Source organism: Pagrus pagrus (genome assembly GCF_965226575.1).
Source record: "Pagrus pagrus genome assembly, chromosome: 11".
Taxonomy (NCBI): domain Eukaryota; kingdom Metazoa; phylum Chordata; class Actinopteri; order Spariformes; family Sparidae; genus Pagrus; species Pagrus pagrus.
Genome location: NC_140195.1, coordinates 1,159,315 through 1,186,413, shown reverse-complemented (window position 1 = coordinate 1,186,413; position 27,099 = coordinate 1,159,315). Strand labels below are relative to the sequence as shown.

Genomic DNA, 27,099 nt, shown 5'->3' with positions numbered 1-27,099 from the left:
AAATTGTTTTCTCTCCTGAAAAAAAAACGTTTTTTTATGGAGACAAAAATTAAAAAAAATCACATGGCATTTTCTTTCTTTCATAAGAAACTGTGAAACTGAGTGAGGAAAAACTACAAAAACAATCATAATTTCAAATCACAAAAAATGTTTTTCTCCTGAAGAAAAAAACAAACACTGTGATTTGTTTTTCTTTATTTCTTTCTTTCATGGGAAATACTCCTAATTAAAAAATAAGCTTTTTTTTAAAGGGGGAACCAAGTGGAAAAAACATTAAGGAGAAAATATCATTCTGTTTCACAGAGAACAAAAAAACAATGTTTATCACATGAAAAAAAGTCTTGTTTTTTCCCCATGAGAAGAATGTTTCGTTTGTCGTGTGGAAACAGAATGAGAAGAGAAAACAAAAAGGTTTTTCATGTGTGAACCTGACTGAAAAGAATCACTGCTCAAAACTGACTTTCTTTCATGGGAACAATGTTCCTTTGTCAAAGGGACCTTCTTGTAAATTCAGCAAATGTTCTCCATGAAGTTCTTTGATAGAATAACGTTCCTCTCTCAGATTCTGATGGTGAAATAAACCGAGGACCACATTCTGTTTCATAAGCAGAACTTTAAACTGTAGATCTAAATATCACCCCCCCCCCCCCCCTTACAGACTGTTGTGTAAACAGACAGGTGAACCTTCAGGTGTACCTTCAGCTGGAGCACCATCTCCATCTGATAACGACACAGAGGACTGATGTCGTTCAGGATCAGAGCTGTGATGATGTCGATGCCGTTGGACTCGTGGGTCACTATACATGTCTGCAACACACACACACACACAAACTTAACATCCATGTTCATTAAGCGTCTACCTGCCCACTCCTGGCTGTATGTACTGTGCTGGTCAGTGTACCTGGTTCTCCTGACACGGGCCCTGGCAGTACTCTGTGAGCGTCTCCAGTGTCTGAGTGATCAGGTGGACGTTGGATTCGTTGATGTAGAGGCCCAGCAGGCCCAGGCCTCCCGTGGTGCTTCCACACATGATGTCCAGGAACTGAAGAGTCTCACACACCAAGTTGTAGTTGGTCTTGTTGTTCTGGCAACGCAGGAAGTTCTGGAAACACAAAGTCAAAAAGGGTCCGTGTCGTTCTTCTGTTGTTTGACCTGTTATACTAACACTGGTGCTGAACACACACACACATACACACACACACACACACAGGTCTGAAGTCCTTCTGAACATCAGTTGGTAACAATCAACCTGTGGGTGCTGCTTTATCATCAACTAGTAGAAACTAACCTGTAGGTCATGGTTGTGGTTCTCACAGAGCAGCTGTAGGAACCTCAGGATGGGCTTCATGATGATAACAGCCGGGCCCATCTCCGTCTCCACCTCCCTCTGCTCGGCTGCTGGCTGAGCCGGCAGGGCGGGGGCGCCTGGTACCGGGGCGATGGACGGGACTAACAGGGGGTGACCTCCAGCACCAGGAAGTACTAATGCTGTCGAGCCTCCTTTAGAAAGGAGAAAAATATACGTGATGATTCTGATCTCTGTGAAGGTTTAAGATCTCATGAACAACATTTTAAATTAAAACTATTATAGAATAACAGAATAAAAAGACTATCCATGCAGAACTGACCTTAAACTCATAAAACAACAGGCAGATAAAGGTGTATAATGATTTATCAGGCAGGTCTTGAAGGTCTTGAATGTTTTTGAGCTGAATCTCACCGTTCTCCAGCTCCTTCTCGTTGGCCTTGTGCGTCATCTCTCCCACATTCACAGAAACTGTCGCTTTGATGTCCGTCTGCGCCTCTTTCATGCGGTCATGAAGAACCTTAAAAAACTTCTCTGACTTGTTGTCGCCCATCATCAGTTTGTAGAAAGAGTTCTGCAGGAGAACGACAACATTCACATTCAGTCAAACTTCATCTGAGACCTTGATTTTGAAGCTTCACTGAGGCTGTGCGTGTCTCCTCAGCTGGCAACGGCAGAATCAGTGAGGAGTTTTCTTTTCTCCCACCTTCATCCACGCTGGTGCCTCCACCAGTCAGAAAGAATGAAGCATTGGAAATGTGTGTGTGACGGTCTAACCTACAACGTACAAGTAAATCATGTCCGACTGTAACTGTGGGGTCTGGGAGTTTATCCACCCAGAAAAATTTTAACAGTAGATGTTTCTTTATTTTTTGTGCCTTCAAAAGTAGTTTGATACTTTTATCTGGATTTCTGCGCCTAAGAAAAATTACGGATACGTTTTTTAATTTCAGAGGCAGAAAAACGCCAACAAAAATGCTAACAGGTGTGATGAGATGTTTGAAGCTGTTCAGGTTGTCGTCAGTCCACTTTCAGAAATAACAACTCAAGTGACAAAATGGCGACAGTGGGGCCGGTTTGTCACTCGCTGCTGATTGGTTGGAATAAAACCCAACGAGCTGTGTGTCACCTGTATCTCAGTGTTGCCTCCCTCCAGCAGGCAGATGGCCAGCTGGATGCTCTCCTGGAAGATCTTGTCGTTCTTGGTACTCATCACCAGATCAGTGAACAGCTTCGTTCCTCCTTCTCTGTCCAGACGACACTGAACTGTAGCCACCGCCACCCAGTCCCGCTCCTGCTCAGCGCCTGACACACACACACACACACACACACACACACACACAGTTTTGTTATTTCAAGTCCTCCCTCTTGTACCTTTGAGGCTGTGACACTGACTTGTTGGTTGATAAACCATGAATTATAAAACGACTTCACAGTTTGCAGCAGCGTACCTGCAGCTCCGAGCTCAGCCAGGTCGTTCTTCGGGTTGTTCTTCTTGTTTGGAAACAAGTAGTTCTGCAGCAGGACCTTCCGAAGTGCAATTCCCTGAAACAACACCCGATATGAGACGTGACGTCTTTCAAATTAGCACAGTGCCATATTTCTACTAATAAATGGGACCGTTTCATTTTGATGCTTCACCTGGGAGACAACAAAGTCAACAGTTCAACTGAGTCCACTTTAAAGACGTGTTTCTGTTTGACATTTCTGTCAAAACAAGAAGTGCTAATTGTATTAGAATAATAACTAACTGCACAAACATACAGTAGAGGTATTTAAAAATTACAGGTTGTTTAAAAAGACTCTTTCCTTTAAAATAAACTGACCTTCTCATCGAAGTCCAGAGTTCTGATCAGCATCTCCTGCAGAATCCTCAAGACTTTGATACACAACTTCTCCTCTGCAGACATCAGAGCTTTGGTGTGCTGGATCAGCCTGCACACACACACACACACACACATTATTCCCATCATCCCTCTGTCAGTGTGTCAGTAGATGTTTGACTCTCTGGACCTACTTGGAGATGAATCCTCCGGACTCGCAGCGCTGTCGGGCGTCCGTTCCCTCCACAAACAGCAGCTCTGGCTGATGGAGGACGTCCACCAACACCGAGAGCTCAGCGTTCACCAGCGGCTTCAGACGCTCCTCCAGAGTGTTGATGATGTCCTGAGGACCACAAAATCTTTTAAATGGCTTTAAAAAAAAACACACGTTTTTAAAATTGCTTTTCATTTGGTTTATGATCTTTTAGTACATTTAACTCTCCTTTAGTTTTAATATGTGTTTAGTTTTTAAGGCTTTCAGTACAAATTTGAACATTTTTGTCGGGACAAACTTCTATGTTTCCGAGTTTGTTTCACACGTATGACTGCATCTTTTTAAGCCTTGTGTACCTGCAGCTTCTCGATGATGTTCTTGTAGTCCCAGGGGTTGCTGGGAGCGCTGGGTCTGGAGGAGCGGGAGGACGACTTGTAGTTTGGGTTGGAGCGGGACAGAGAGTTGAGAGCAGACGTGGACAACATGGAGCTGATCTGAGCCTCCAGGTCCAGAGGGAGGGAGATGGAGCGACTCTTCGCTGAAGAAAAAACAGAGATCAGTCTGTTTGTGTGAGCTGGTTAGTGGAGTCAACACAGTGTGTGTGTGTGTGTGTGTGTGTGTGTGTGTGTGTGTGTGTGTGTTACCTGTCATAGCGAGCGTCTTGATGCATGTCTCCACTTGTCCTCGGTGCTGCTGCTGCAGCCAGGGACAGTCCAGCAGTCTGACAGACGACTGAAGCAGCTGAGTCACGATGGTGTGATGAGTCTGTGACAAACATGAAAAATACAGATCCAGATCTACATAATAAAGTTCTAACCCTTTCCTAAGGGTTTCGTCATTATGTGTCACTACATCAAAATGTTGGAAATAATTCATATTTCTTGATTAAGAATCTGTAACTTCATTGTGTCTTCTTAAACCCAACCTTCGACCTTTGCTTGACAGTATTTTAGTCCTGACCTGCAGAGAAGTGCTGTTTTCAGAGAACGGGGAGCTGAAGAAGGCGTTGATGGTGTCAAACACCACGTTAATGATGTATTTCTCCAAGATGGGATCAGAAAGTCGCTTCTCTCGTTTGTTACAAACCTGCAGAAGAAGAAGAAAGGTCTGATGAGTTTGGTTTTAATTAGTTGTTGGATGCTATAAAAAGGGGCAGCAGGTGTCTGTGTTGGCCCTCGATACTGTGGCTCTACCGCCTGATCACTACTGGCTCCCAATAAAGGGTGCCGGTCCTTTGTTTCAGTGTATAATCGCTGCTGTTACATCAGTAATACTGTTACCCGGGCCATGTCCACTGTGAAGTCTTCAAACAGCTTCCAGATGTGGTTGGACGTGTAGATTTCCTTCATCTCCACCTCCGTGTCCACGTAACAGTGATTCACGAAGTTCACATAGGCCACTTTCACCTGGACACAGACAGACAGACAGACTCCAGTTAAAACAAGGTGGTTTATAACTTTAACTGTGATCGTTTTTGACAAAAAGGTCCTGCAGATAATGTAGATCAGGCCTAGTCAACTACTTTGTGCCAGAGGCCGGACTTTTACTTTCTCTACGTCTGACCTGTAACGCTCTAATGAAATAAAAAATATTTTAATGTCCAGCCACAGACAGAACAATTAAATGCACTTATTAGCCTCCCAACAAAAGAATCAAAGGGCCGTAGTTAGGTTATTAAAGGACCGCACTTGGCCCACGAGCCAGTTGAATAGGTCTGATGTAGATAAAAGGTAACAAGCTGACAGTATTTACATAAACGTCCTTTGTAGAACTTTATTAACAACCAAACGATTGAGAGAGTTTATTGGGGTTAAAGTTGGAGGAATGAAAGAGCAGTTAATGTGAGTAAAACTGCTGTGACCAGACTGAACACACACGCACACACGCAGTACCTCAGTGATGCAGTCCTCGTGTGTCACCACTCGGACGACGTCCTCCAGCGGCAGCAGTGATGTACATTTGATCTCAGTGTAAACGTTCTTCCCCTCAGCGCAGGCTGCTAACAGCTCCACCAGAGAGATGTGATACCTGCAGGAGGACGAAGACGTCTTCAACTTCAAACTTCAAACAGATTGTGTGATTAGGTTAGATTAGATTCTGTCTGACCTGTAAAATCATCAAACACAGCAATACTGATGCATAAAGATGTTGATGGTCTGGAGTTAGAAAGACAAAGTGTAAACTAACAGAACGCATCATTGTAATTCATATCACTTGTCAATAAAATTTCTCTACATTTGCAAGTGGATTTCAGGCTTTAGAGAAGTGAGTTGCTCCAGCTGATACAGAGCTTAGAGCTGCTGCGACAGATGTGATGCCTGTGGTAACTAAGTTCATTTACTCAAATACAAGTACAAAGTCCAGGTATTTGGGTATTACAGCCCGTGTCCATATAGTGTTTTTTTCCGGCAGTAAAGTGACGGTCGTGCTCAGGAGCGCTAAGATGAAGTGTTTGTGCTCGGAGAGAAAAAACTCTGCATGAGCATCTTGTCTCTATGACAACAATATGTTGACAGCCGTCGCTGTATGATGGACACTGATCCTTTGTGGTTTACTATGTGTTTGTTCTTATTTGACATTGGGACACCAGGACAAGGAGGATGTGGGTGATGACATGATTCAAAGGAGACAAAAAATACAGTTGATATTATCATCTAGGCCAGGAAAAGAGCCACGGTGACGTCACCAGAGCCTTTCTGAAAAGTTGTCAACTGGAAGCGCTCGGAGCAGTTGCACAAAAAGGTCGGAGCGCTCAGAAAGAAGGACGCTGGGTGCCGAAGACGCTCGCTCCTCATTGGGAACAATTCAGAAGGAGCGTAGCTTTTCCAAATGTATTTACATACAATTGAACAAAATCCTCAGTAAAACTCATCAATGTCCTTTACTGCATGTCTTTAAGTCATTTACTGTAGAGCTAGTTAGTTAGCGAGTTAGCTTCCTAACTAGGCTATGCTAACGAGTAAGCTTGCCAATGTTGTTCCATTAACACTGAAGTGTAGGAGAGTTGCCATGGTTACCTGAGCGGGCTGCTCTCGCCGACCCCCTCCCTGCTCTCTGCCATCAACTCCAGCATGATGTTGAAGGAAGCCTTGTCGTTGTAAAAGACGACGACGTCCTCGCCTGCGTTGGTTAACTGCAGCGAGGTAACAGGATTACATCGTCACACAAACACACCGAAACATTCAGAAACAAGGCGGCACGTCTCGTTCTCGTCCTCATCCTCACCTCGGTCATGATCATGTCCTGACACTTCTTGACGTACTTGCCCTCGGCCTTGATGATGGTGTGGAGGAAGTTGAGGTACTGAACATGGCGCCCGTGTGTGGCCAGACAGTGGATGAAGTGCTGCAGGACGCTCTCGGAGATCTCACTGCACAGCTGGTAGTTGTTACTGAAGATGTGCTGCACCGTCTCTGCCTCCAACAGCTGCAGGCGGAGGATGAAAGTTTAAAATCTAACAAAATGTCATTTTTGCTCAGTCATTTGATTATTTAGTCACTTAAGTAAGTAGTCATTTAGTTTGTGAAAAGTCAAAAATACTCTGAAAAGCAAGATAACATTGGGTTTTCCTTGAGGGCTGTAAAAAGTAAAGAAAAATAATCACATTTTTCTTTTTCTATTGCAAAGATGCAAATCTATGTTTTTGCAATCTGTTTTTTAATATTTAACTGTTACTATTACTATTTTTTACACAGCACTGTTACATTTTATACCGAAGGGAGGAGAGCTCAGCGATTATGTTTTAACTTCTGGGATTAAAAAGTGGATTAATCTTCACTCCTGTTTATCAACCTGACTAAGGGGAAATGTACTTTACTTCATGAACGTAAAGTTACAGAGAGGAGACAGAGAATGTGGCTAATGTAAAGTAATCTGGCTGTTTGGGGCAAAAAAACACGAATGCTCCTGCTTCTTTTTTTTTCTCTTCATAATTTCTTACATTGTGTCTGTGAAGACGGCTGCAGCCTGTCAGGCTCATTTAGTGCTGCTTACTAGATAATTAAGTAAAATGATTTACTGAACAAAACCAACAACTGGTCAATTTTCTGTAAATCAGCTGATCAGTTATAAAAGCAGCGTACCCCGGGATTGAGGAAGAGATTGAGGTTCTTGTGCAGCAGTGTCTGGTTCTCCTGGTTCCCCATGCAGAACTTCTGTAGGAACAGATGGGTGTACCTGATGATCTCCTGCATCTTCACATCGTTCTGCAAACAGACAGAAAGAGAGTGATGAGATGAATCTGGTTTGGTGTTTACTTCATTTTGCTAAGCTGACCTGCTTTTTTTCAAAACCCAACAAACAGGCACAGGATCGATGTCCCAAAGGGTCAGGAGGCCCAGAACCAGAACCTTTGCACCAAGTAGCTGTTAACATTTCAAGAGCAATGCTGCATTTCTCTAATCAACTCTAAGTTCATTTGTTTAATATGCAAACACTTTGAATCATAACCTTGTCTCACACTCTGAAGACGTAACGGCCTACAAAACTAAAAGCACCACCAACCGACTGCTTTTACTTTGGCGGTGACCGGTCTCACCTGGTCGTAGGACACCTGCAGCAGGTCCAGCATGACTTTATGAGCTCCCATGTTCTTCAACAACCTCTGCTGCTTCTTCCAAACTCCACTACTGCACATCTTATTCAACCTCTCCAGGATCTACAGAAGAGAGATGTTAAAGATTAATTCACTCAGGCTTCATTATTCACTTAAATCTGATGGCTTTCTCTTCCATACATTACTTACTGTGAGGAGAAATACCTGCTAGTTGCTACCTGGAGAACAGGTGTCAATGTGTTCATTAAAATAACTTTAATCAACTATCATAATAACTGAAGGTTATTTGTGGAGTTCCCCATGGCTCAGTGTACAGCTCATTATTATTCATATTTTACATATTACAAACTATATTAGTTAAGTTTTGGTTTAATAAAGAATTGTTTGGACAAACTTGTTAAACTTGAGTGAGACTGACTTTGTTATCTTTAGCAACTGCATAACAAATTCACAGAGCAAACTTATGATGAAAAACAACTTAAATTCCAACTTACACTGTTTGTGCGATTCACTGGCAAAACTTTGTGATTGAAATTAAAAACATTACAAAACTGAACTCATCCAAAAGATCGAGAAAACACAAGATAATTTGATCTTGGAGATTGGACACATCGTGGCAGGGAAGCCAAAATCAAGATGAATCAAGAGGCAAACAATCATTTTGATTGGTTGAATATGAAGACTGTGGGTTGTGTCCTTTACTTCTTACAGAGTAGACGTGTTAGTAAGGGATTACTTCAGAGTGAGTACAAGCAGGAGGAATGGTTACACACACCAACAACCCTTTCAGTGTCCATACTGGGCATGTGAGCATTTTCATAATGACTCATTTAAAAAAATGTGATCCAATCCTGTAAATTTCCTCTTTATTTACTTCAGGGACATTTGGCAGATTGAGTGAATATTAGGAAAAAATCATTAAATGTAATTATTCTAAGCAGTGAAAGACACCATGGGTGAAGAGACGAAGACAAGAGCACCACATAGAAGAACTCAACAAAGAGACATCATAGCCACGCCCACACCGATTGATTGACAGGTGATTTCTGGAAAGTGCACTGCAGATGCACCACGACGAGGTGGTGAACAAAAGAAAAAATAAAATACAACAGATAACCTACTAAAGGAAACAGACTGACGAGTGTTCTCACCTCTTTGACTTTCTGGTAGTTCTCGTTGCCCTTATCCAGTTTCTCCTTCTTGGGCGTCACCTCCTCTAATGCCCCCTGCAGGATGCAGATGGTAAGACAGCATATGCAGTTCGCTCTGGGTATGGTACTACATTATACACTTGAATCACAAATCAAATTATTACATTAATACAGTATATATGTTACAATCATAAATACAGGTATCTGATTATAAATTTTGGGCTGCACATTGATGCCTGCGAAGACGTCCATGTGGAGCGTCGCAGACAAACAGATGAAAACATGTTCCTCAGGAACCCTTGTTGCCATGCCAACACAGGAAGTCATTTGACAGGGGTGTCAATTGTTAAACTCGCATCTGGATTAGTCAAGATCATCAGATCATTGGTCTAATGTCCTGACAACTTTCATTTACATTCTCCTAAATTCTTTAAAAGGATAAACGTATTTTACAACAACAGCCTGACTTTGACCTGGTGTCTTTGCTGGTTTGGGTTCAACAAGTTCAAATAATATTCACCAAAACTAAAGATTCCAGAGTTCAACAACAAATACTGGCCTTCACTAATTCAACAACAAACAACAAAAGAGAGAAATTATGTTTCTCAAATCTGTTCCGAGTAAACCCTCTTCACAAGCAAATCAATAAAGGATCTCTGAAAAAGAGGGCACAACCAATATCTCCTCAGTTAACTGTGGTATCAGTCCACTGATCATCGTCGTGCACACAGGATAAATCTCTGTCATGCAGCTGTAGGCTAACGGTAAGATAGCAGCGTCATCTTTGAAGTATTTTTTTGCTGTTGTGTTTGTTCTTTGGACTTTAGCTACACTCGGCGCAGTGGAGAGATAAAACAAACACTGGGAGACTCGCTGACCAATTTTCGATTTAGAATCGAAATAGTGACACCCTTATAGGGGTGGGCGATATATATCGTTTGCGATAATATCGTCATTGTTGTTTTGACGATGTGCAAATTTCCATTATCGAGTATTTAAATTACTTCGCCAAAAATACTGAAACGCACGCAGAAACTCCTCACATCCACTTAATAAACGGTGCAGGAACGCTCTCTACAGCATGGCAGGGTTCGCCCCAGCCCTCGGCCTCTTGCCTTCGACCTCTGAACCCCGACGTCTCATAACAATAACAACAACAATGGCAGACTACATGCTTGTGGTCGTGTTTCTTGCAACTTACTCGCCTTGCAGTCGAGTGTGAGTCGCAGCAGCAGTTCGACCTCATTATCGGTCCACACAAACGATTCTGGTTTCCTTGCACTAGCCATTTTCGTCTTCTCCTTGTTGTGTTCAGTTTCTCCGTCTACTGTCTGTTTGTTTACGGCGCACAAGCTTTTTGCGCATGCTCCGTCTCTTCTTCTCCGTTTTTGGTGAATTTAAAGCGCCACCTATAGGCCTGGAATATGAACTACAGCGTTTTCAGTGGATCGTTCTGGACGCAAATATTCTTGAATTTTAAAGGATATCGACTGATTATTGTTATCGCCAAAATCTCAAAGAATATTGAGATATCATTTTTTGCCCATATCGCCGATGAAGGTCAAATAATAAATGTGTAAATAATAATGTGTCAAAGATGAAGGTCAAATAATAAGGGTGTAGGGGTGCTACACCCTTATTATTTGACCTTCATCTTTTCTAAATACATTTTACATTATAAATTAACTATGCAGTTGTGAAAGCCATCTTCATTTTAAATTCCATTAACGCAAAGTTTTAATATGAAGAAACAGCTTTCCACACACCAAATCTACTTCTTTCCAGACAGTTTGTCAGGAACTTTGTTGAACCCAACTGGATTTTTGCTTGTTTGGTTATTTAACAGTTCTTATGCAGCATATGTAAGTGTGTGTAAGATGTATGACAACGATAAAAGTAGTATTATAAAGACATCTCTGGAGCATTGTGTCATTATTTCACAGTAGTAGTAGTAAAGAAGCAATAAACAGAGCGAGGAAGAGAGAGGCGTGACATGCAAAGCCAAACCTGAACCCAGGACCAGCAAGCCCCACACCAACATTTAGTCCAGTAAGTTATAAAAAACCAGGATGCAAAGGTTCAAAATATCATTTTTAGTTCTTGTTTAGTAGTTTAGTTTCATAAGTGACATTCTGTTTATTAATAATTGTTAGTCTTATGCCCAGTCAAGTTATTGAGCTGTTTAAATTAGTGAGTTTTAGTTAGTCGGTAGTTAGACACAGTTTTATACAGCAGCTTTGAATATCACTCAGCCATCTAGACATGAAGGTCACACCTATTAGTTCTGAAAAAGAATGAAAGCTTTCAAACAACAATCATTACACAACACTGACTTCATCTCCCTGCGTAAACTCTATCTAAAGCTGTATGCTGATGATTCTGCACTTTTCATCACATCCTCATCTCACTTCCTTCCTTGTGTACTTTCACAAAAAAACTTTGAATGTATCCAATTTAAAAAATTTGGGAACACCTATAGCAGGAACATAAACATTTTCCTTTCCAGGCACTCAGGTAAATTTTGGTGAGTAAAAATCAATTATTTAGATCAGTTAATTGTCCTAAAACTACAGCACCTGTCAGACTACACAAGCCTTCATCAGGGTGTCAGAAAAAGACAACTGACTTCAGCTTGACCCTGCATATTGAAGGTGATATATATGCCATCAGTGAATCACATTAAAAGTATTGTAAAAATAAAAAAATAAAAATGTTGAATATGTACAGATAAATGATATACATTCGGTGCAAATCAAAAACATACAAATTTTATTCTTAAAAACTTTCCTCAAATTAGAGGCAAACCAAAAACACTGACTTTTCTTTAAAAGATAAAATAATAGATGCTCATTCAGTGAGTGGAATATAATCTTAAAAACTGCCTTAAATCTGAAAAAATAAATGAGACTCGTGGTCAAAAGGGCGATAAGAAAGGGGGTAATAATATCCTTAATGTCAGCTCTGTTGTTTTGCCCCTTGATGAAGGCGTGTAAAGGTTTATTTTCTTTGTTTAACTTTCAAAATCATTTAGCTGACTGAATACACAATTCACAAGTTCCTCAACTTGCGTTCTAACCACATCATGAGGATTTTACATTTTCACATGCGCTCCTCAAACACCACGTACTTATAACAGTTATTTTACCTTTTCAGTATCAATAATTATCCTGTATTTTCCTCACCTCTCCTTTCTCCTTCTTGTCCTTCTTGTCTTTCTTCCCATCGCCTCCACCTGAGCCCTTCTTCTCCACCCACAGCTCAGATTTCTCCACCAACGTTCGGAGGCGATCCAGATCGGCCTTGATCAGCTTGTAGTTCTCCACATCCTGAGCCGAGATCAGCAGCTGGACCTGCAGAGAAACATGTGGAGGATTAACAGGAGCGTCCTGCTCAAAGTGGATCGTAAGTTTGTTGCATTTCTTCCACTTCCTCATTTAGAACCATGTTGGTTTCATAAGCGAAATTTGTTTTAGTGACATAACTTTTTATATATATATTCACAAAGCACTGATACACATTGGTACTGGCAGGAAAGCGGTAATTCCTTTCGTTTTGCGTATGCAAATACTCAGGGAAATGACAATAAAGTGAATGTGATTTGGGATAATTGATATAGATTCAGTAAAAAACCATAAAACACCAATTCAATAGCTGTTGTAGTCATAATGCCATAAAATTAGCTGACCAGTACTAAGACATCAGACACTTAATACATTGTTATTTTCAAAATTACTGCTTATTGCAGCCTAAATCAATTTAGCTTCTTTTTGTACCCAAATATGATGGCAAGAATCAGAACCGAGATTCAATAAGAACTGAAAAAAAATACACAGAATTGGAATGGATTAAATGTAAATGACAAACCTTAACTCTATGTGTATATGTGTGTGTGTGTGTGTGTGTGTGTACCTGTTTGAAGGTGTGCAGCACTTCCTGTCTCTGGCTGAAGTGTCTGAAGAGCAGCTGCAGGGCTCCAGACACCAGAGGAGGGTACTCATGCATGGTGAGGTGGGTCAGCACACGCAGGAACATACGACCGCCTTCATCATCCACCTCCAGAATACTGTTCCCCTTACTGTATATATACACGAACACACACACACAAACACACACACACACAATATAATCTTCTTACAATGACCCAAAAAGCTACATATGCATCATGTACATGTATAGAATTACATACCCGACTCCAAACATAGCCTCTGCCTGCTCTCCAATGTGCTGCAGGTTGATGGTGGCTGAGGAGGGACAAACACACAGAGGTCAATAAAGAACTGGACTGAATCTGCAACAGGTCTTGTGGTTCTTGATTATTCACACAGGTTATTTATACACTTTAAAATGTTTGTTAATCAACACAACCATGTGGTGAACACACTGCCTCTATAAATTATCACTCTAAAAGTTACCCAGGTTGTACCTGTCGTTTCCATGACGACTGGGACGTCTGGAAGCATTGGAAGAAGTAACAACACACATTCATCAAACGCTGTCTGATCATACATTTTAGAAATACCTGAAAGTAACTGTATTCTTGAAAAAGGAAAAATAATTTGACTTTATCGAATCAGATTAAAGTCTTGTTGGGATTAAAATCGCTTTCTGAATAAAGCTGAGCCAAGAGGGCAGCATGACAATATCATTACAGTCTACAGACTACATTTATCCAAGTACTGTACTTCAGTAAAGTACAAGTACCTCAAAATTGTACTTGAGTATTTCCATTTTCTGTGAAAAATCCACTACATTTTAGAGACAAATATTGTACTTTTTACTAATTTATCTGATAAGTTTTTGCATTTTAAAATAAATGTATTTCAACAGCAATCCAATAAAAAAAACTGATCATCAGAAAAATGGTGAATATTGGATCCAAAAATTGGCAAGCTGATAATTGGTTAACCCATAGTACACATTATATACATACATGTTATTATATAATTTACTTGAACTTGTACTTTTGATACTCAAGTACATTTATTGCCAGAAAATTACTTTTGCACCTTAACTATATCAGATACATTAAGGAAGCAAATGTGAAGAAATTCCCTCGAGGCGTTCTAGAGATATCGTATTCACAAGGACGTACAGACGGACCGCTCGAAAACATAACACCTCCAGCCACAGCTGTCGCCGACGCACAGCAACATAAAACAGACTAAAACAACAGTCATACACTACAAACATATACACAGTATCTAGTTTAAATAGAAGAGTTTAGACATTATGCAGTTAAGATGCATCAGATATAATTTTCCAAAATCCCCCCCAAAAAAATACCTCCAAAAATCACAAGTGACATCAGACATAACATAAACTGCAGTCTGCGTCTAACGATATATATAATACATGTGACGATACAAGGAAAAATGTATATTTTGCATATGAACAATGATGGAACCCGAAATATCTTAATGTAAATAATGGGGTGAAAGGAAATTATTCAGTACTTAAAAACACACACACACTAAATGGGGAGAAGTTAAAATCATAAGGAGTGTGTTTCCATTGGCTGTGTGTGTGTGTGTGTGTGTGTGTGTGTGTGTGTGTGTGTGTGTGTGTGTGTGTGTGTACCTGCATGCTCCATGTTAGTGGTGGCATCAGCATCAGCCATGGGATAAACATCCACAAACTCCTTCTTAAACACAGACAGCAGGAAGGAGATACGGTAGTCGAGACGGACGTTCAGGATGAACTGATGAAGAGCAGAGTTAATGTTGAGTTACAACAAAATAATGAGAATTAACCAGAGGATCCATTTACAGCATCATTTTGAGTTTGTCAACTCAGAGATGAGACTATGTTGTCTCCAAATACACTGAATGACTTCTCAGTTTAGACACTATTTCAAGAGGAGGAATCAACAGCGATAAAATATAAAGCCTTTAAAACGAATCACTGCTCGCCTCGAATGAGTATCTCACATTCTATCAAGGTGATCTTAAGACCACAAACTAGCAAAAAGTAGCCTAGTTTATATTAACTCATCTGCAATGGAGACATTACTAAGCTAGAAAATAAACATTAGCTTGGAAGCTAACCAGAACCCCTTTAGAACAGGGCTACTGTTGCACTGAATTATGCAGTTGTACATCATACAGGCCACTGAGTGTATATATTTCTTATTATTCATATATTATATTAGTTACTTGTAAAATCTCCAGTATCTTCAGCTTGGTGTCCATCACTGTCAGGTCCATCTTGTCAATACTATCTTTACTGCCTCTCTGTCCGTCAAGCACAAGTCCCGCCCCCAGCCCTGCCCCTCTGGCTCCTGGCCCTCCAAATATGGACTGCTTCCTGTTGAGCACCATGGTGGACATCATCTGACCCATTCCATGAATGGAGCGCTTCACATTCTTCCCTGCAGGCGTGAAAAGGAAACAGCAATGATCTGAAACGTTAGACTTGAAAAAAAGTAATAATCTGCTTGTCTACGTCTGTTTACGGTTTGTTTTTATGTCTATTCTAGAGTATTGTGTTTCATTGCAAATCATTGGACTGCAAATTAGCCCTAAATCCTATATACATTGCATCGGTTGTAATTTCCATGAAAATTCATACCTCGATAGCACACATAAGTCTTGCAGACGCTGGCGCGACTTACGTCTGAAAGACGTAGTATGAGGAGTGTTCGACAATTGGGAACACGTTGCCTTGACGTTGGTATTTGGTTGAGGATGTATGTGTGCTATTCAGTGGTACATACAGAGTACCATACAAATAAATCCTATAGCCTTTCACCTGAAAACAAAAAAAATCCCAGAGAATGTAAAGGTTACTTTGGGTCAACAGTACCCAGAATAGAGAGTACCTGATCCATCATCATGGAATAAGAGCCCTGTATACCCAGGGTTGGGTCGACAGTCGATGATGCCCAGCAGAGTTCTGGTGAGTCTGAGAAGCTCAAAGAAACTGTAGAAACCGAAGTAGATCAAATGTCTGGCCAAACTCACAACCTGGAGAGAGAGCAGAAAAAAAAGGAGGTGATCACAGGAAAGAAGAGGAACACAGAGATGTACAACGAAAGAGGAAGAGGAGAGGAGAGACAGACCTCGTACGTGAGTTTGTTTTTCTCCTCGTTGTGGAAAGGCAGCTCGTCGTTCAGGACGTTGTTGAGATACTCCTCCATGAATGCCATCGTGTTGGAGAAACGGTTCTTCTTGTTGTCTCTGCTGTCGTCCATGTTGGAGTCATAACTGAGGAGGACACACATTAGAAAATGTTAACTTTAAAATTATAAGGAAGAAATGACAGCTGCTGACCTTTTGAATGCTGACAGTGGTATGTGATGAAGATATGTGGTAACATGGTGACTGAAGGACAGTCTTCAAGAAGATATTAGCCTGGACCCTCAGATTAAAATTCTGATGCTCTACTGAGTGAGCTAACCAGGCTCAATGTACCCAGGAGTCACAATAATCACCCAGGCAGGACAGACGACACGTTTCAAAAGTTTTGAAAATTCCCTAAAATCCTACAACACAGTTCTTTTACGTATGCTTATAAAAATCAACCAACTCTTTGATGGTGATGGAGGTGGGGATCTCTGTCCAGAGACGGGCGAACTTGACAGGTGTCACCAGCTCCTGCGGGTCTCGGTCTACGTGGGCGTGGAGCATGAGGCGGCAGAAGGAGGCCCGGAGGTCGAAGGGCAGCGTCTCATCCATCATGCACAGGAAGATGAGCTCTATGTCCAGCTGCTTGGAGATCTCGTCTATGGCCAGATACTGACGGTCCAGACACATCCGGGCAAAGAGCTTCAGCTGGTACCTGGCGAAAGAAAGTCCACGAAAGAAGACAAGTTCCATGAGCTTTTCTTTCTTCTATTGTCATTTTTTATTTAATTTACAATATAAGAATATTCATGAAATATCCTGAGGACTCTGTATGTGTCTACCGGTAGTAGGTGAGGACGTTCTCATCATGAGCGTTTCCTTGTCTTGCCTCCTGAGCCAGATGTCTGATGCTCTTCTCTTGTCTCTCATTGGTCTTGTCTGTCCACACCAGCCACACCTACAACAAAAGACAAGAATAAAATGTCATCCGTCCCCAGCTTCATTCGTCCAAGTTCTGGGTGCACTTGTGCAGCACAGCAACAAATAAACACAACTGAAAGCAAACAAAGTGATGAAAAAACAGTAAGTAAAGCAGAGATGCAGACATCTACCTCGTCCTCGTCTCCGTAGTCATCCATCCCCATGTATTCTCCCTGAACGCCACCAGGGGTCGACTCTTTGGGGACGCGACGTCTGGATGGAGTGAAAAACAAAAGTCAAGTGATGTTCTGAGGTGTTGACATTAAGTCAGCAAATTAAAAGTAAGCCAGATTAGCTATTATCAGTTTCTGTTTGCAATGTACTCACAACTGTACCAACAACTATCAGCGAATTGTTTCAATACTGAGGAAATCAAAAATTGTGATTATTCTCAGGCAAGTTCTGAAGAGTCATTTCAAACTGGATTTATGGACATCACAGATGAAGATATCCTCAGGAAGTTTAAGTCGTACTGAATAATATCAAAATGTGAGTTTGAGGTCAAAGGTCATCCCTCCCTCCCTCCCTCCCTCCCTCTCTCCTCACTCTGTCTTGATGAGGATGTCCTGGTTTTTAGGGTCCAGCACACATTTACAGATGAGCTCCTGAGTGACGGGGATGGCCACGTTGTTTGACACACACAGGTCTGACAGGTAGTCCAGAAACCTGCGCAAACACACAAACAGAGTCTTAGACTGATAAACTAACAAAAAAACGACACACTGACCACCTCTCCACGCGCTCCTCCCCCCTCCATGTGTACCTGGGTTCACGGTTTTTGCGGACCAGGCTTACAAAAGTCTCCACTTCAGTCTTGGTGATGTGTTTCTCCAGCAGTTTCCGATTGTTGTGCAGCAAGGCGGTGATGGTGTCCTCGGCCAGAATGTCATAACCGATCTGACTCTGCATCACACCGAACTGCTTCGCTATGTGCTCCTGGAGGTGGGAGGATGGAGAGAGAGCGAGAGAATGAGTGAGCTCTAGAACTTTTTGTTTGGTACATTTCATTCGATAAGTTGTCAAAAATGTTATTTACATGTACTCGTAGAAAAAAATAAATTAGAATATCGAACACTGAGGTACACGCTCTGATATGGTAGAGGACTACAAATCAGTGTGTTCAGTTAGCTGGGTCTTTAAGGTTGCTGACATGGGGCAGTCATCATCTCCATCATCATCTTCCTCCTCACCTGGTTCTTACGGTAGTCCTCCTGGGAGTGTCGGAGGACTCTGTAGCACAGTCTGAACATGTACTGGTAGGGAGAATTCTTCTGGTCCGCCAGCTCCTCCAGACGCAGCAGAGGACCCTCCCCACCGCGGTCCTTGAAGGGAGCCTTCAGGATGCCAAAGATCTGAAGACAACATCACACACAAAACATCCATTAGTTTGTGGTCGTTAACTTCTAATTGAACATTTCCTGCTAAATCTCTGGGTAATTTTTTGGATCATACCTGTTTGAGGATGTTCTGCTCCCTCATCAGTTTCTGTCTCTCTCGGTTGGCTTTGGTCATTGTTACGTCCAGGACCGGCTGACCGCTGTTGATGATGTCAGCCACAAAGAAAACCACGTCCTCCAGCAGCTTGATGGCAAAACTGAGCACAAAACACAGTAATTATGAACTCTTCCTCAAGGATTTCCTTCCTGTTTGCTCTAGTTCAAGTTCCCATGAATCCCTCTGTTCAAACATGTAACAGTTAAAGGGAAAGTCAAGTATTTTTTAAACCTGGACCTTTTATTTACATGTTCTGCAACATAATCCTTCGAGTCAATTCTGACCATCAAAGTTATGTCCACTAAAGGCGTCTCTGATAGGCTGAGGCTGTTACTCTGATAACATTACTAAAAAGATTTCTACAGAGCTTTTAGTTCATCTCCAGCATGTTTTTCTGCATTATAATCTTTAAAAAAGAGTTTTCATATCAGCACATATTGTGTGTGTGTGTGTGTGTGTGTGTGTGTGCAGTCAGTCATACCGGCGGTCGTTCTGGCTGATGAAGCCCTGACTAAACTGGTCCACCACGGTGCTCAGCATGGCGCTGGCATCGTTGGCAAAGTCCAGATCTCTGATCTCCATCACAGGAACGGAGACGATAGCGAACGCCTCCTTATCCTCTTTAGTGGGACACGTTCCCAACTGCAGCAGGAGTTTGATTAATATACACTTAATTAGTCAAGCTCATATATATTCTATAAAAAAGGGGACAAATTATAATCTCTGTTCCATAGTTTCATAGTTGTTCACATTTTCAGGATTAAGGTCACGATGTTTTTCTCTCTTTCATATAAAAAATGTTACGTACACTTCTTGTTTCTGTACATCAGACTAATAAATAAATTCTTTATCGGTTCACCAAAATCAAAACAAACTTTTTTTTCTCAAAACCTCACACTGAAAGTAACAAGAAAACTTTTTTTTCGTTTAACAAGAGAAGCCTAAGTTTTCAAATGTCAGATAGTCAGAATTGTGATTCAGGAGGTCTCAGATCAAAAAATGTAAATAAGTCTTGAATCTGAACGGACCAGAGACTCAATACAATGCTGAAAAAACTGATGGATTAATCAGCCAAACAGGTTTTATGCAAAGATGTCAAAATGTTGTCGTCAGAAACTTGTTTCTCATGGGTCATACAATTACTTTTGCATTCTGCAACAGTTGCAGACAAAGTCAATTCAAAGCACTGACCATGAGTCTGATGGGTCTCTCCTCGTCTATATCGATGGGGACGTTGGTGCTCTGGATCCAGGTGTTGGTGCACAGGTGTCTCAGTCGTACAAATGAGTTTCTAGAAGACAAACGGCTCATTTTATGTTCACTTCTGCTTTATTTATATCACTCTGCTCCTCTGTGACAGTCTACACTCTGTGAGCTGATAGTCTTATATTGTTCTCTGGCGTCTGTGCCATAACTCTCCTGCATTTATTCTTTTTCCTCCTCTAGTCTAACAGTCAGCATCAAGTGTCAAACATCATTTAACTGAGTGTTTCAGTCTGGCTCATTTAAAGTCCCAATTCTATGTTTGCTTTATCTGAGAATGAATGAATTTAACAGAATTTTCAAAAAACAGCAGTCACAATTTATTTTTTTACTGTGAACTTATATTTTCTTAAGAAATCAACAGGATGCAATCAATTTTGTAAATCATATACCCATCATACGTCCTTGGTCATGTTTGCCTTTTACCTGATGAAGACCCAGTTGGGTTTAAAACTTTATTTAAGTCAAATTAAGTTTTGGGAGCTTTAATCTGGTGTGCAGATACTCTCCATTTATTCTTTACGTTACAAAAAGGAAGTAATCCCTGTCATTCTCCGTAGTCTTTTACTGCGAAACATCTACAGGAAGTAAAGACACTGCACAACCACCGTCTGTTCCTACCGTGGTACAAATGAGTCTGTCTTCTGTAGCGTGGTTGGGTCAAGCTCGAACAGCGAGGCGATGTCGTTCCCGTGAGCCACAGCCACCAACTTGTACTTGATCCTCTCGCCGTGGGAGCGCTTGTTGCTACGACTACCGTCGATCTACAGAGAGGTCAGAGGTCAGGCTGAGGAGGTGAACTGCCCACTCTTTACTCTTTTCATTAATAGTTACAGCTGCGAACGGTCACTGCAGAGATATTTCAGTGGTATAGTGAAGCACATTACAATGTAGCTTCAGTCTCAGCTGACTTCAGTCTGTCAGCGGTGCTGCTGATGTGACGATGTTGAACAAGTTAAACTCACCGAGGGCGGCGGCTCTGCACTGTCTCCTTTATAGCCTGGATTCTCCTACAACAACAACAACAACAGCCAAAGATATTATCTACTGCAAGGAAACAAAGGATCGCTTAAATTCTTCCAGAAGACAATGAGGTGACATTGAAAAGTTAATTCCAGTTAGTTACATTTTTAATTTGGTGAGCATGAATTTAGAAATGAAGGACAAAACTACAAAAGAGTGACTCATTCAGAATGACTTTCTTTTGAAGAAGTTAGAACAAAAAGACCTCCACCGGTATTCAATTTAAATCTGGAGCCATGTTTTATGGTAAATGATTTTGATTAGGCTGACGACATGATCAAACACATTTTTTGGAGTCTTTTGAACTGTTTGTTGTGGCAGAGCAGCTGTTTAAAATCTCCAGAAGTCCCATTCATTCATTCATTCATCAGTCCTTTCACGCAGTGTTGCCATGGTTACCTCTGCAGCCAGGTAGTTGCCAGTCGCCAAGTGTTTGAAGCGATATAGGCTGTTCCAGTGTCCCGCCCCTCCACGACACGGGTCATGATGGACAACCTGACGAACCAATCGGCACACAGAGAGTTTACAACAACTTCAGCTGTGTGTGTGTGTGTGTGTGTGTGTGTGTATGTCTGTGTCTGTGTGTGGCCTGTTTACCTCGACCTCCCACAGGGCGTTGGAGCTAGTCGCCGAGGTCGCAGACTGTCTCAGTGTCGTTCGGAGGAAAACGTGGAGTTTGCTCTTGTACTCATCGCAGGTCAGAAACTTTTCCTGCTCAGCGTGAAACAAACGCACCACGTCGCCCTGAGAGAGAGAGAGAGAGAGAGAGAGAGAGAGAGAGAGAGAGAGAGAGAGACAGACACAGAAACACAGACAGAGAGAAACTTTAAAGGACAAGTCCGCAGCATTTATATTTTGTAAGATCACAGTTTGAATTAATTCACTTTCGGATTCTGGGTCAACTTCCTCATGTTTTGTTCTGCAACAAAAATATTTGACTATCTCTGATTTATGCCTCCGACTGGCTTCTTGTCCATAGCAACAGTGACTGAGGATCAGGGGTTTTGTAGTTTTATTTTCCGTTCAACAAAAAAGACATCTCTGTTGGGACAGAGGACACAAAACCTACTCTTAACTGTCAGCTTACAGACAGTAGTGTTATGTACAGTGACGTACTGTAACATTTACTCGAGTACTGTACTTAAGTACACTTTTGAGGTGCTTGTACTTTACTACAATACTTCCATTTTCTGCTCCTTCATATTTCCACTGCACTGTTTATTTGATAGCATTAGTTACTAGTTACTTTGCAGATTACATAATGTAGCAGAGCATTTTTAAAATCAATTTGTTTGATCAGAAATCTGTTTGTTTCTCTTAAACCACACTGATTGCAATAATCACAAAAATGATCGATGTCAGATCTAATAATGAATAGGCTTAACTCTTTCTATAGAGTATACATACATGCATACATATGTATACTTTTATGTGTAAATAATTATCTTTTATTTGTATTTTTGATACTTTAGTACATTTGAGGCAAATATTATACTTTTTTACTCCAGTACATTTATTTGATCACTTTAGTTACTGGTTACTTTACAGATTACATGCTGCATCAGACCCAAAGTATCACACGTTTTTAATTTGTTTATTTTATCATCAATCCGATTAAAAACACATTGATTCTGATAATCAGTTGGCCCACAGTTTAGTGTACACATGTGAATACGCTGCTCAAAATTAGTTAGGGATATTGGTGCATGTATGCATGTGCAGTAAAAGTAAAATAAAATGTGTCCCTTTATCACTGGGGGACAAAAATATTCACAAAACACAAAATAAAAATGCAGATATGTCACAGAATAAACAATCAAGTGAAACTTTAAAAGATCCCAACGTCAGTAACTAATTTTGAGTCGTGTACATGTATCATTTATTTTTGATACTTAAGTACACTCAAGTATGACTTTTGGGTACTTCATGTTTGTTGTGTGCATGAGTTGCATCAAGAAGATCCGTGTTTTCTGTCTGTCAGTGTATCTTGTCTGTAAGAACAGTGCAGTGAGTACACACAGAAGTAATGATTAAAAGAAACAGAAAAACAAAATAAAGGACCATGACGGCTCAGTCAGTACCTGACAACCAGGCTGCACCGACACCGGAGTAGCTTTAATTCAGCCAGTGTCTCTGAAGTGGACAGAACAGGAGATGTGACGAAGAAAGGAGGAAACTGACTCCTGTAACCGAACCCGGCGTTTCTCAGTTGGGACTTGACCGTGGAGAATGCCGCCATTTTCTTGGAGCCCTCCGCGCTGTGACCGGGGTGGATGTGCATGTCCGACCCGCGGGCAGAGAGGGACCCGGGCTAACGTTGGTATACGCTCTGTTGTCTGGTGGTGGATCCGTGCGAGGAACGGCCGCGGAGGGTCGTCCTGTTTCTTGTAGGCGCTGACAACAGCTGGAGGAGACGGAGAGGCCTCTGTGCCGGACATTTCCTTTACCTCCATGATGGCGGTTACACGGATGTTGTCGCGCGGTCCTCCACTGATAGCGCAGTTCCGCCGTGTCCGCCAGGGTTAGCTGCACGATGCTAGTCGCGTTAGCATGCTGCATTTTGGCTAGCTTGTGTTGTGTCGCCCTGATTATTCTCCGTAAACTGTTCGTCTGGAGGTTGGTTTTGCTTTATAGAAGGTTTTCACAGCGTCACTAACCTTCAGCTCAGGTTTTCACACGTTAACTGTAGTAATAAAACAGTTTGACTCGACTTACAGGATGTCGGAGTCTCCCGCTGCGCGACCTGCTCCGACGTTAACCAAACCGGAAGTTGTGTTGCGTTTTGTTTTTAAAAGAAGTACAAAGATCTAAACTCGTAAAAACCAAAAAAACTGACTTCACAGAAACAACGAATTTCTGAGCCTTATGTCAAAAATGTTAATTTTTAAAAGCCCTGCTCCCTCCTAAAATTATTCTTTATCTTTCTTCAATTTAAAGGGTGTAAACCGGAAGTGCAATGTCACCATGGATTCAGTGAGTTAGCCTGTTAGCTACAGCTTGAGCCCCGTGCTTTTAACAGTATTTTCTCTAAACTTTGGTGAATTATCTCCATTAATAATGTGCCGAATGAGCTGTAAGCACTTCCTGTTCGCAGTGTACACATGGATGCACAGACAACTGTCACTGGGTTCATGTATTACTGAATAAATCTTAAAAACATGACGATTTCCAGGCGAGTTCTGGAGATTTAAGGAGTCTTTTCTCTTCTATGAGGAGATTTATTCTTGAGGTGTGTTCAGATTTGACAAAGTTATGATTTCAAATGTTTTCCAGGACCTGAATTACCTCAAAGAAGCACTCATAAAATGTATGTAATACAAATATTATACACACTGTACTGGAAAAGTGCATTTACTCAAGTATTTAGAGGTACTTTAACTTGAGTATTTCCATGTTATGCTACTTAATACTTCTACTTTTCTACATTTATTTAAGAGCTATGGTTGCTTTTCAAATTCAAATCAATTAATAAAATATGTTCCATGACTAGAAATTAAACTACCAAAAGTATAATAAGTGATTAAAATTAGCTCCGCCGCGCGACCAACAATCCCAAAGTGTCGGTATTTGATGAGTCAGGAACGAGACTAAATCTACTTTTTTTTACAAATAGGACCTTTAAGAAGTACCCAACAGTCATTCTTGAGTTAAAGTAAAGATATCGTGTTGAAATATTACTTTTGTGAAAGTGAAAGTCACCCATATGAATAGTAAGTAAGTAAATATCTGAGATTAAATGGACAAAAGTATCAAACTTACGAGTAAAAGTAAATTATGCATGTATGTATATACTCTGTACTATGTACTATAAGTAAATGTCAAAATGTTCTACTTTGTGTCTGATGCAGCATGTAATCTGCTGAGTTAACAGATAACTGTAGTGGAGTGAAGTAGCAGAAAATGGGTATACTCAAGTAAAAGTACCTTGAATATTAACTCAAGTACAGTACTTCAGTAAAGTACAGTTTACATATTAATACATTGAAAATAATGATCCAGTAGTACAGTAGTGTCCTTGACACTACAGCAGAGATGTTGAAATATGAGTACTTGTAAGGGACATTTTGAATGACTTTTACTTGTAATGGAGTATTTTTATACTACAGTGTTGCTACTTTTACTTGAGCAAATGATTTGAATACTTCTTCCACCACTGACCTGTAAATACTGCAGTAATATTACCTCTGATCACTTCTCAATGTCATTGTGTAAACTACTTACGTTTTTATTGTAGTTTTCTTATTTATCCTAAATGTATCTTATTTGACTGATGTCAGCATTTACTTTATATGTGACACTTTTTTATTATTGTTTGTGTTTTTGTGTTTTATTCTTATGTTACTGTCATTCTGAGTCTCTGGCACAGGAATTTCCTCCAGGATAAATAAAGTTGATCTGATCTGATCTGAACCGATCGGATCGGATCGTCTGCTGTGTGTCGGTGTCGTCACTCACTCCTTTGAGCACTTCCTCTCTGTGGTCGCTGTACATCATGAACAGGTTGATCTTCCAGCTGGTGTTGCAGTTCACTGAGTTCACCTGCAGAGGGAAGAAGAGCTGTTCACTGGGAGCTTCTGCTGCAGTATTAATCCTCATCATCAGTACCAGAACTAGGACCAGTGTCAGGACTGAGCTGTCTGGGTCTCACCTCCTTGCAGCCCGGATGGTCGGTCAGTTCATAGTTTGAAGCGTGAAGCGGCTGACCGGCGTTCACCGGGTTCAGGATCACTTTATCTCCCACCACCACCTGCAGCAGGAAGCACACAATTCATCTCTGTACAGAGGAAAAGAAAACCTGATCTGGAGATTATTGAGGGTCGTAACATTAATTCAAATAAATATAAACAGGAAAACTAAACAAAACGACAATTAACGATTGAACACAGACAGAAAACATCCAAACATCAGAACGATGAGCACACTGATGAACACAACCAGCAGATGGCCACGGAGAGACTGTGAACAAATGCAGATGAGACTGTATGTGACATAACATACAGTCTCATCTGAAACATGTACAGTTTATTCAAAAGGGGACAACATTTCTAAACATGTGACATGATGTCATGGATTGAATGTTTGGAGGTAAGTTATACATCAAACCACCAAAACGTCCATGAACCCTTTGGGAGAAAACAACTCCACTTCCTGCAGACAGCAGCAGCATTAACACTTAAACCAGCCGGTTTAACTTAATAACAACGTGTCAAAGAGTTGCTGTCAGTTTGTTGCATTTACAATAAAGCTAAAGATGATGATCTCTGATTTATGGCTCCAAGCTATGCGAAGGGCAGACAACGTGAAGCCATGGGAGCATGGATCTCCACACATTATTAGGATTTTGAGCAATTATTGGGCTGGAAAACATCAAACCAATCTGGCAACGCTGGGAGGAAGACAGCTTTCATCTGTTAGCTAGTGAACCAATCACAGAGCAGGTAATAATAGAAGTAGAGGTGTGTGTCGGACACATCTGGCCACTGGGGGGTGTTACTGAACCAGCTTGATGCTGCGAGACTGAACGGACGTGACTGAAGATCGACCAAATTAAGAAAGTGGCAGAGACGTGTTGAAAGCTGAAGTTCCGGTCTGACGTATACAACTAACGAAAGATACACTTCTACTTTATTTAGTAAGTACACTCATATCAATGTACTGGAAGGATACGAGCAAGTGTACCTCTTCAATACTTCTTTGGACTAAACTGGCTCACTTATAAGGCTGTAAAAGGCTTGAATAGTAATGGATTACATCTAGCAGGATTACATAATAAGGATACAAAAAAGGTAAATGTATTCTGGTAAAGTTACAGAGAAAAAGTTGTAATTTGATTACAGATACATTCAATAAAATAGGGAGTACTCGTGTGTCACACTACATCACATCTGGTCACAGGTGTGTATTCTCACGTTCTCTCATCTGATAAACTGCCTCCAGTGATGTCACTCTGTGGCCTGTTGCATTGTGGGTAATGTAAATTTTTAAGAGAAGAAGAATCAGAGCGATATCTCTGGTTCTGCTTTATCGATTTTGACAGGATGAGATGTTTTTTAACTGTCCAGCAGTGTTATAGGAACACAATGATAAAAAATAATTAATGACAAGAACATTTTGATATTTCTGAACACAAGTGTAACGTTTGTCCTCATGGTGACACTGACTCACTAGAGCTGCGTTATACTGATAATATCTGTATAATATAACAATATATTGGTCGGGCTGTACGAT

General features: G+C 41.0%; 1 protein-coding gene across 2 annotated transcripts in view; it reads right to left on the bottom strand.

The window, feature by feature from the left end:
• itpr3 (inositol 1,4,5-trisphosphate receptor, type 3) overlaps positions 1 to 27,099 on the bottom strand; it is a 53,979-nt gene that overhangs the window by 8,839 nt on the left and 18,041 nt on the right. For both annotated transcript variants that reach the window (XM_084367759.1, XM_084367760.1), the window contains exons 6-45: positions 25,520 to 25,618; positions 25,327 to 25,410; positions 21,469 to 21,615; positions 21,271 to 21,366; positions 20,814 to 20,858; positions 20,470 to 20,612; positions 19,777 to 19,876; positions 19,067 to 19,227; positions 18,544 to 18,685; positions 18,282 to 18,443; positions 17,855 to 18,027; positions 17,638 to 17,757; positions 17,223 to 17,304; positions 16,953 to 17,068; positions 16,574 to 16,825; positions 16,107 to 16,251; positions 15,867 to 16,011; positions 15,202 to 15,416; positions 14,627 to 14,747; positions 13,236 to 13,290; positions 12,959 to 13,124; positions 12,232 to 12,399; positions 9,050 to 9,124; positions 7,881 to 8,000; positions 7,426 to 7,548; positions 6,569 to 6,769; positions 6,361 to 6,476; positions 5,236 to 5,371; positions 4,624 to 4,749; positions 4,304 to 4,429; positions 3,988 to 4,108; positions 3,700 to 3,881; positions 3,324 to 3,472; positions 3,133 to 3,241; positions 2,758 to 2,851; positions 2,436 to 2,611; positions 1,721 to 1,880; positions 1,289 to 1,500; positions 902 to 1,102; positions 697 to 807 (exon numbers count right to left, since the gene is read on the bottom strand). In XM_084367759.1, coding sequence (XP_084223885.1) covers positions 697 to 807; positions 902 to 1,102; positions 1,289 to 1,500; positions 1,721 to 1,880; positions 2,436 to 2,611; positions 2,758 to 2,851; positions 3,133 to 3,241; positions 3,324 to 3,472; positions 3,700 to 3,881; positions 3,988 to 4,108; positions 4,304 to 4,429; positions 4,624 to 4,749; positions 5,236 to 5,371; positions 6,361 to 6,476; positions 6,569 to 6,769; positions 7,426 to 7,548; positions 7,881 to 8,000; positions 9,050 to 9,124; positions 12,232 to 12,399; positions 12,959 to 13,124; positions 13,236 to 13,290; positions 14,627 to 14,747; positions 15,202 to 15,416; positions 15,867 to 16,011; positions 16,107 to 16,251; positions 16,574 to 16,825; positions 16,953 to 17,068; positions 17,223 to 17,304; positions 17,638 to 17,757; positions 17,855 to 18,027; positions 18,282 to 18,443; positions 18,544 to 18,685; positions 19,067 to 19,227; positions 19,777 to 19,876; positions 20,470 to 20,612; positions 20,814 to 20,858; positions 21,271 to 21,366; positions 21,469 to 21,615; positions 25,327 to 25,410; positions 25,520 to 25,618 — 5,475 coding nt within the window. The remainder of the gene's footprint in view (positions 1 to 696; positions 808 to 901; positions 1,103 to 1,288; positions 1,501 to 1,720; positions 1,881 to 2,435; positions 2,612 to 2,757; positions 2,852 to 3,132; positions 3,242 to 3,323; positions 3,473 to 3,699; positions 3,882 to 3,987; positions 4,109 to 4,303; positions 4,430 to 4,623; positions 4,750 to 5,235; positions 5,372 to 6,360; positions 6,477 to 6,568; positions 6,770 to 7,425; positions 7,549 to 7,880; positions 8,001 to 9,049; positions 9,125 to 12,231; positions 12,400 to 12,958; positions 13,125 to 13,235; positions 13,291 to 14,626; positions 14,748 to 15,201; positions 15,417 to 15,866; positions 16,012 to 16,106; positions 16,252 to 16,573; positions 16,826 to 16,952; positions 17,069 to 17,222; positions 17,305 to 17,637; positions 17,758 to 17,854; positions 18,028 to 18,281; positions 18,444 to 18,543; positions 18,686 to 19,066; positions 19,228 to 19,776; positions 19,877 to 20,469; positions 20,613 to 20,813; positions 20,859 to 21,270; positions 21,367 to 21,468; positions 21,616 to 25,326; positions 25,411 to 25,519; positions 25,619 to 27,099) is intronic.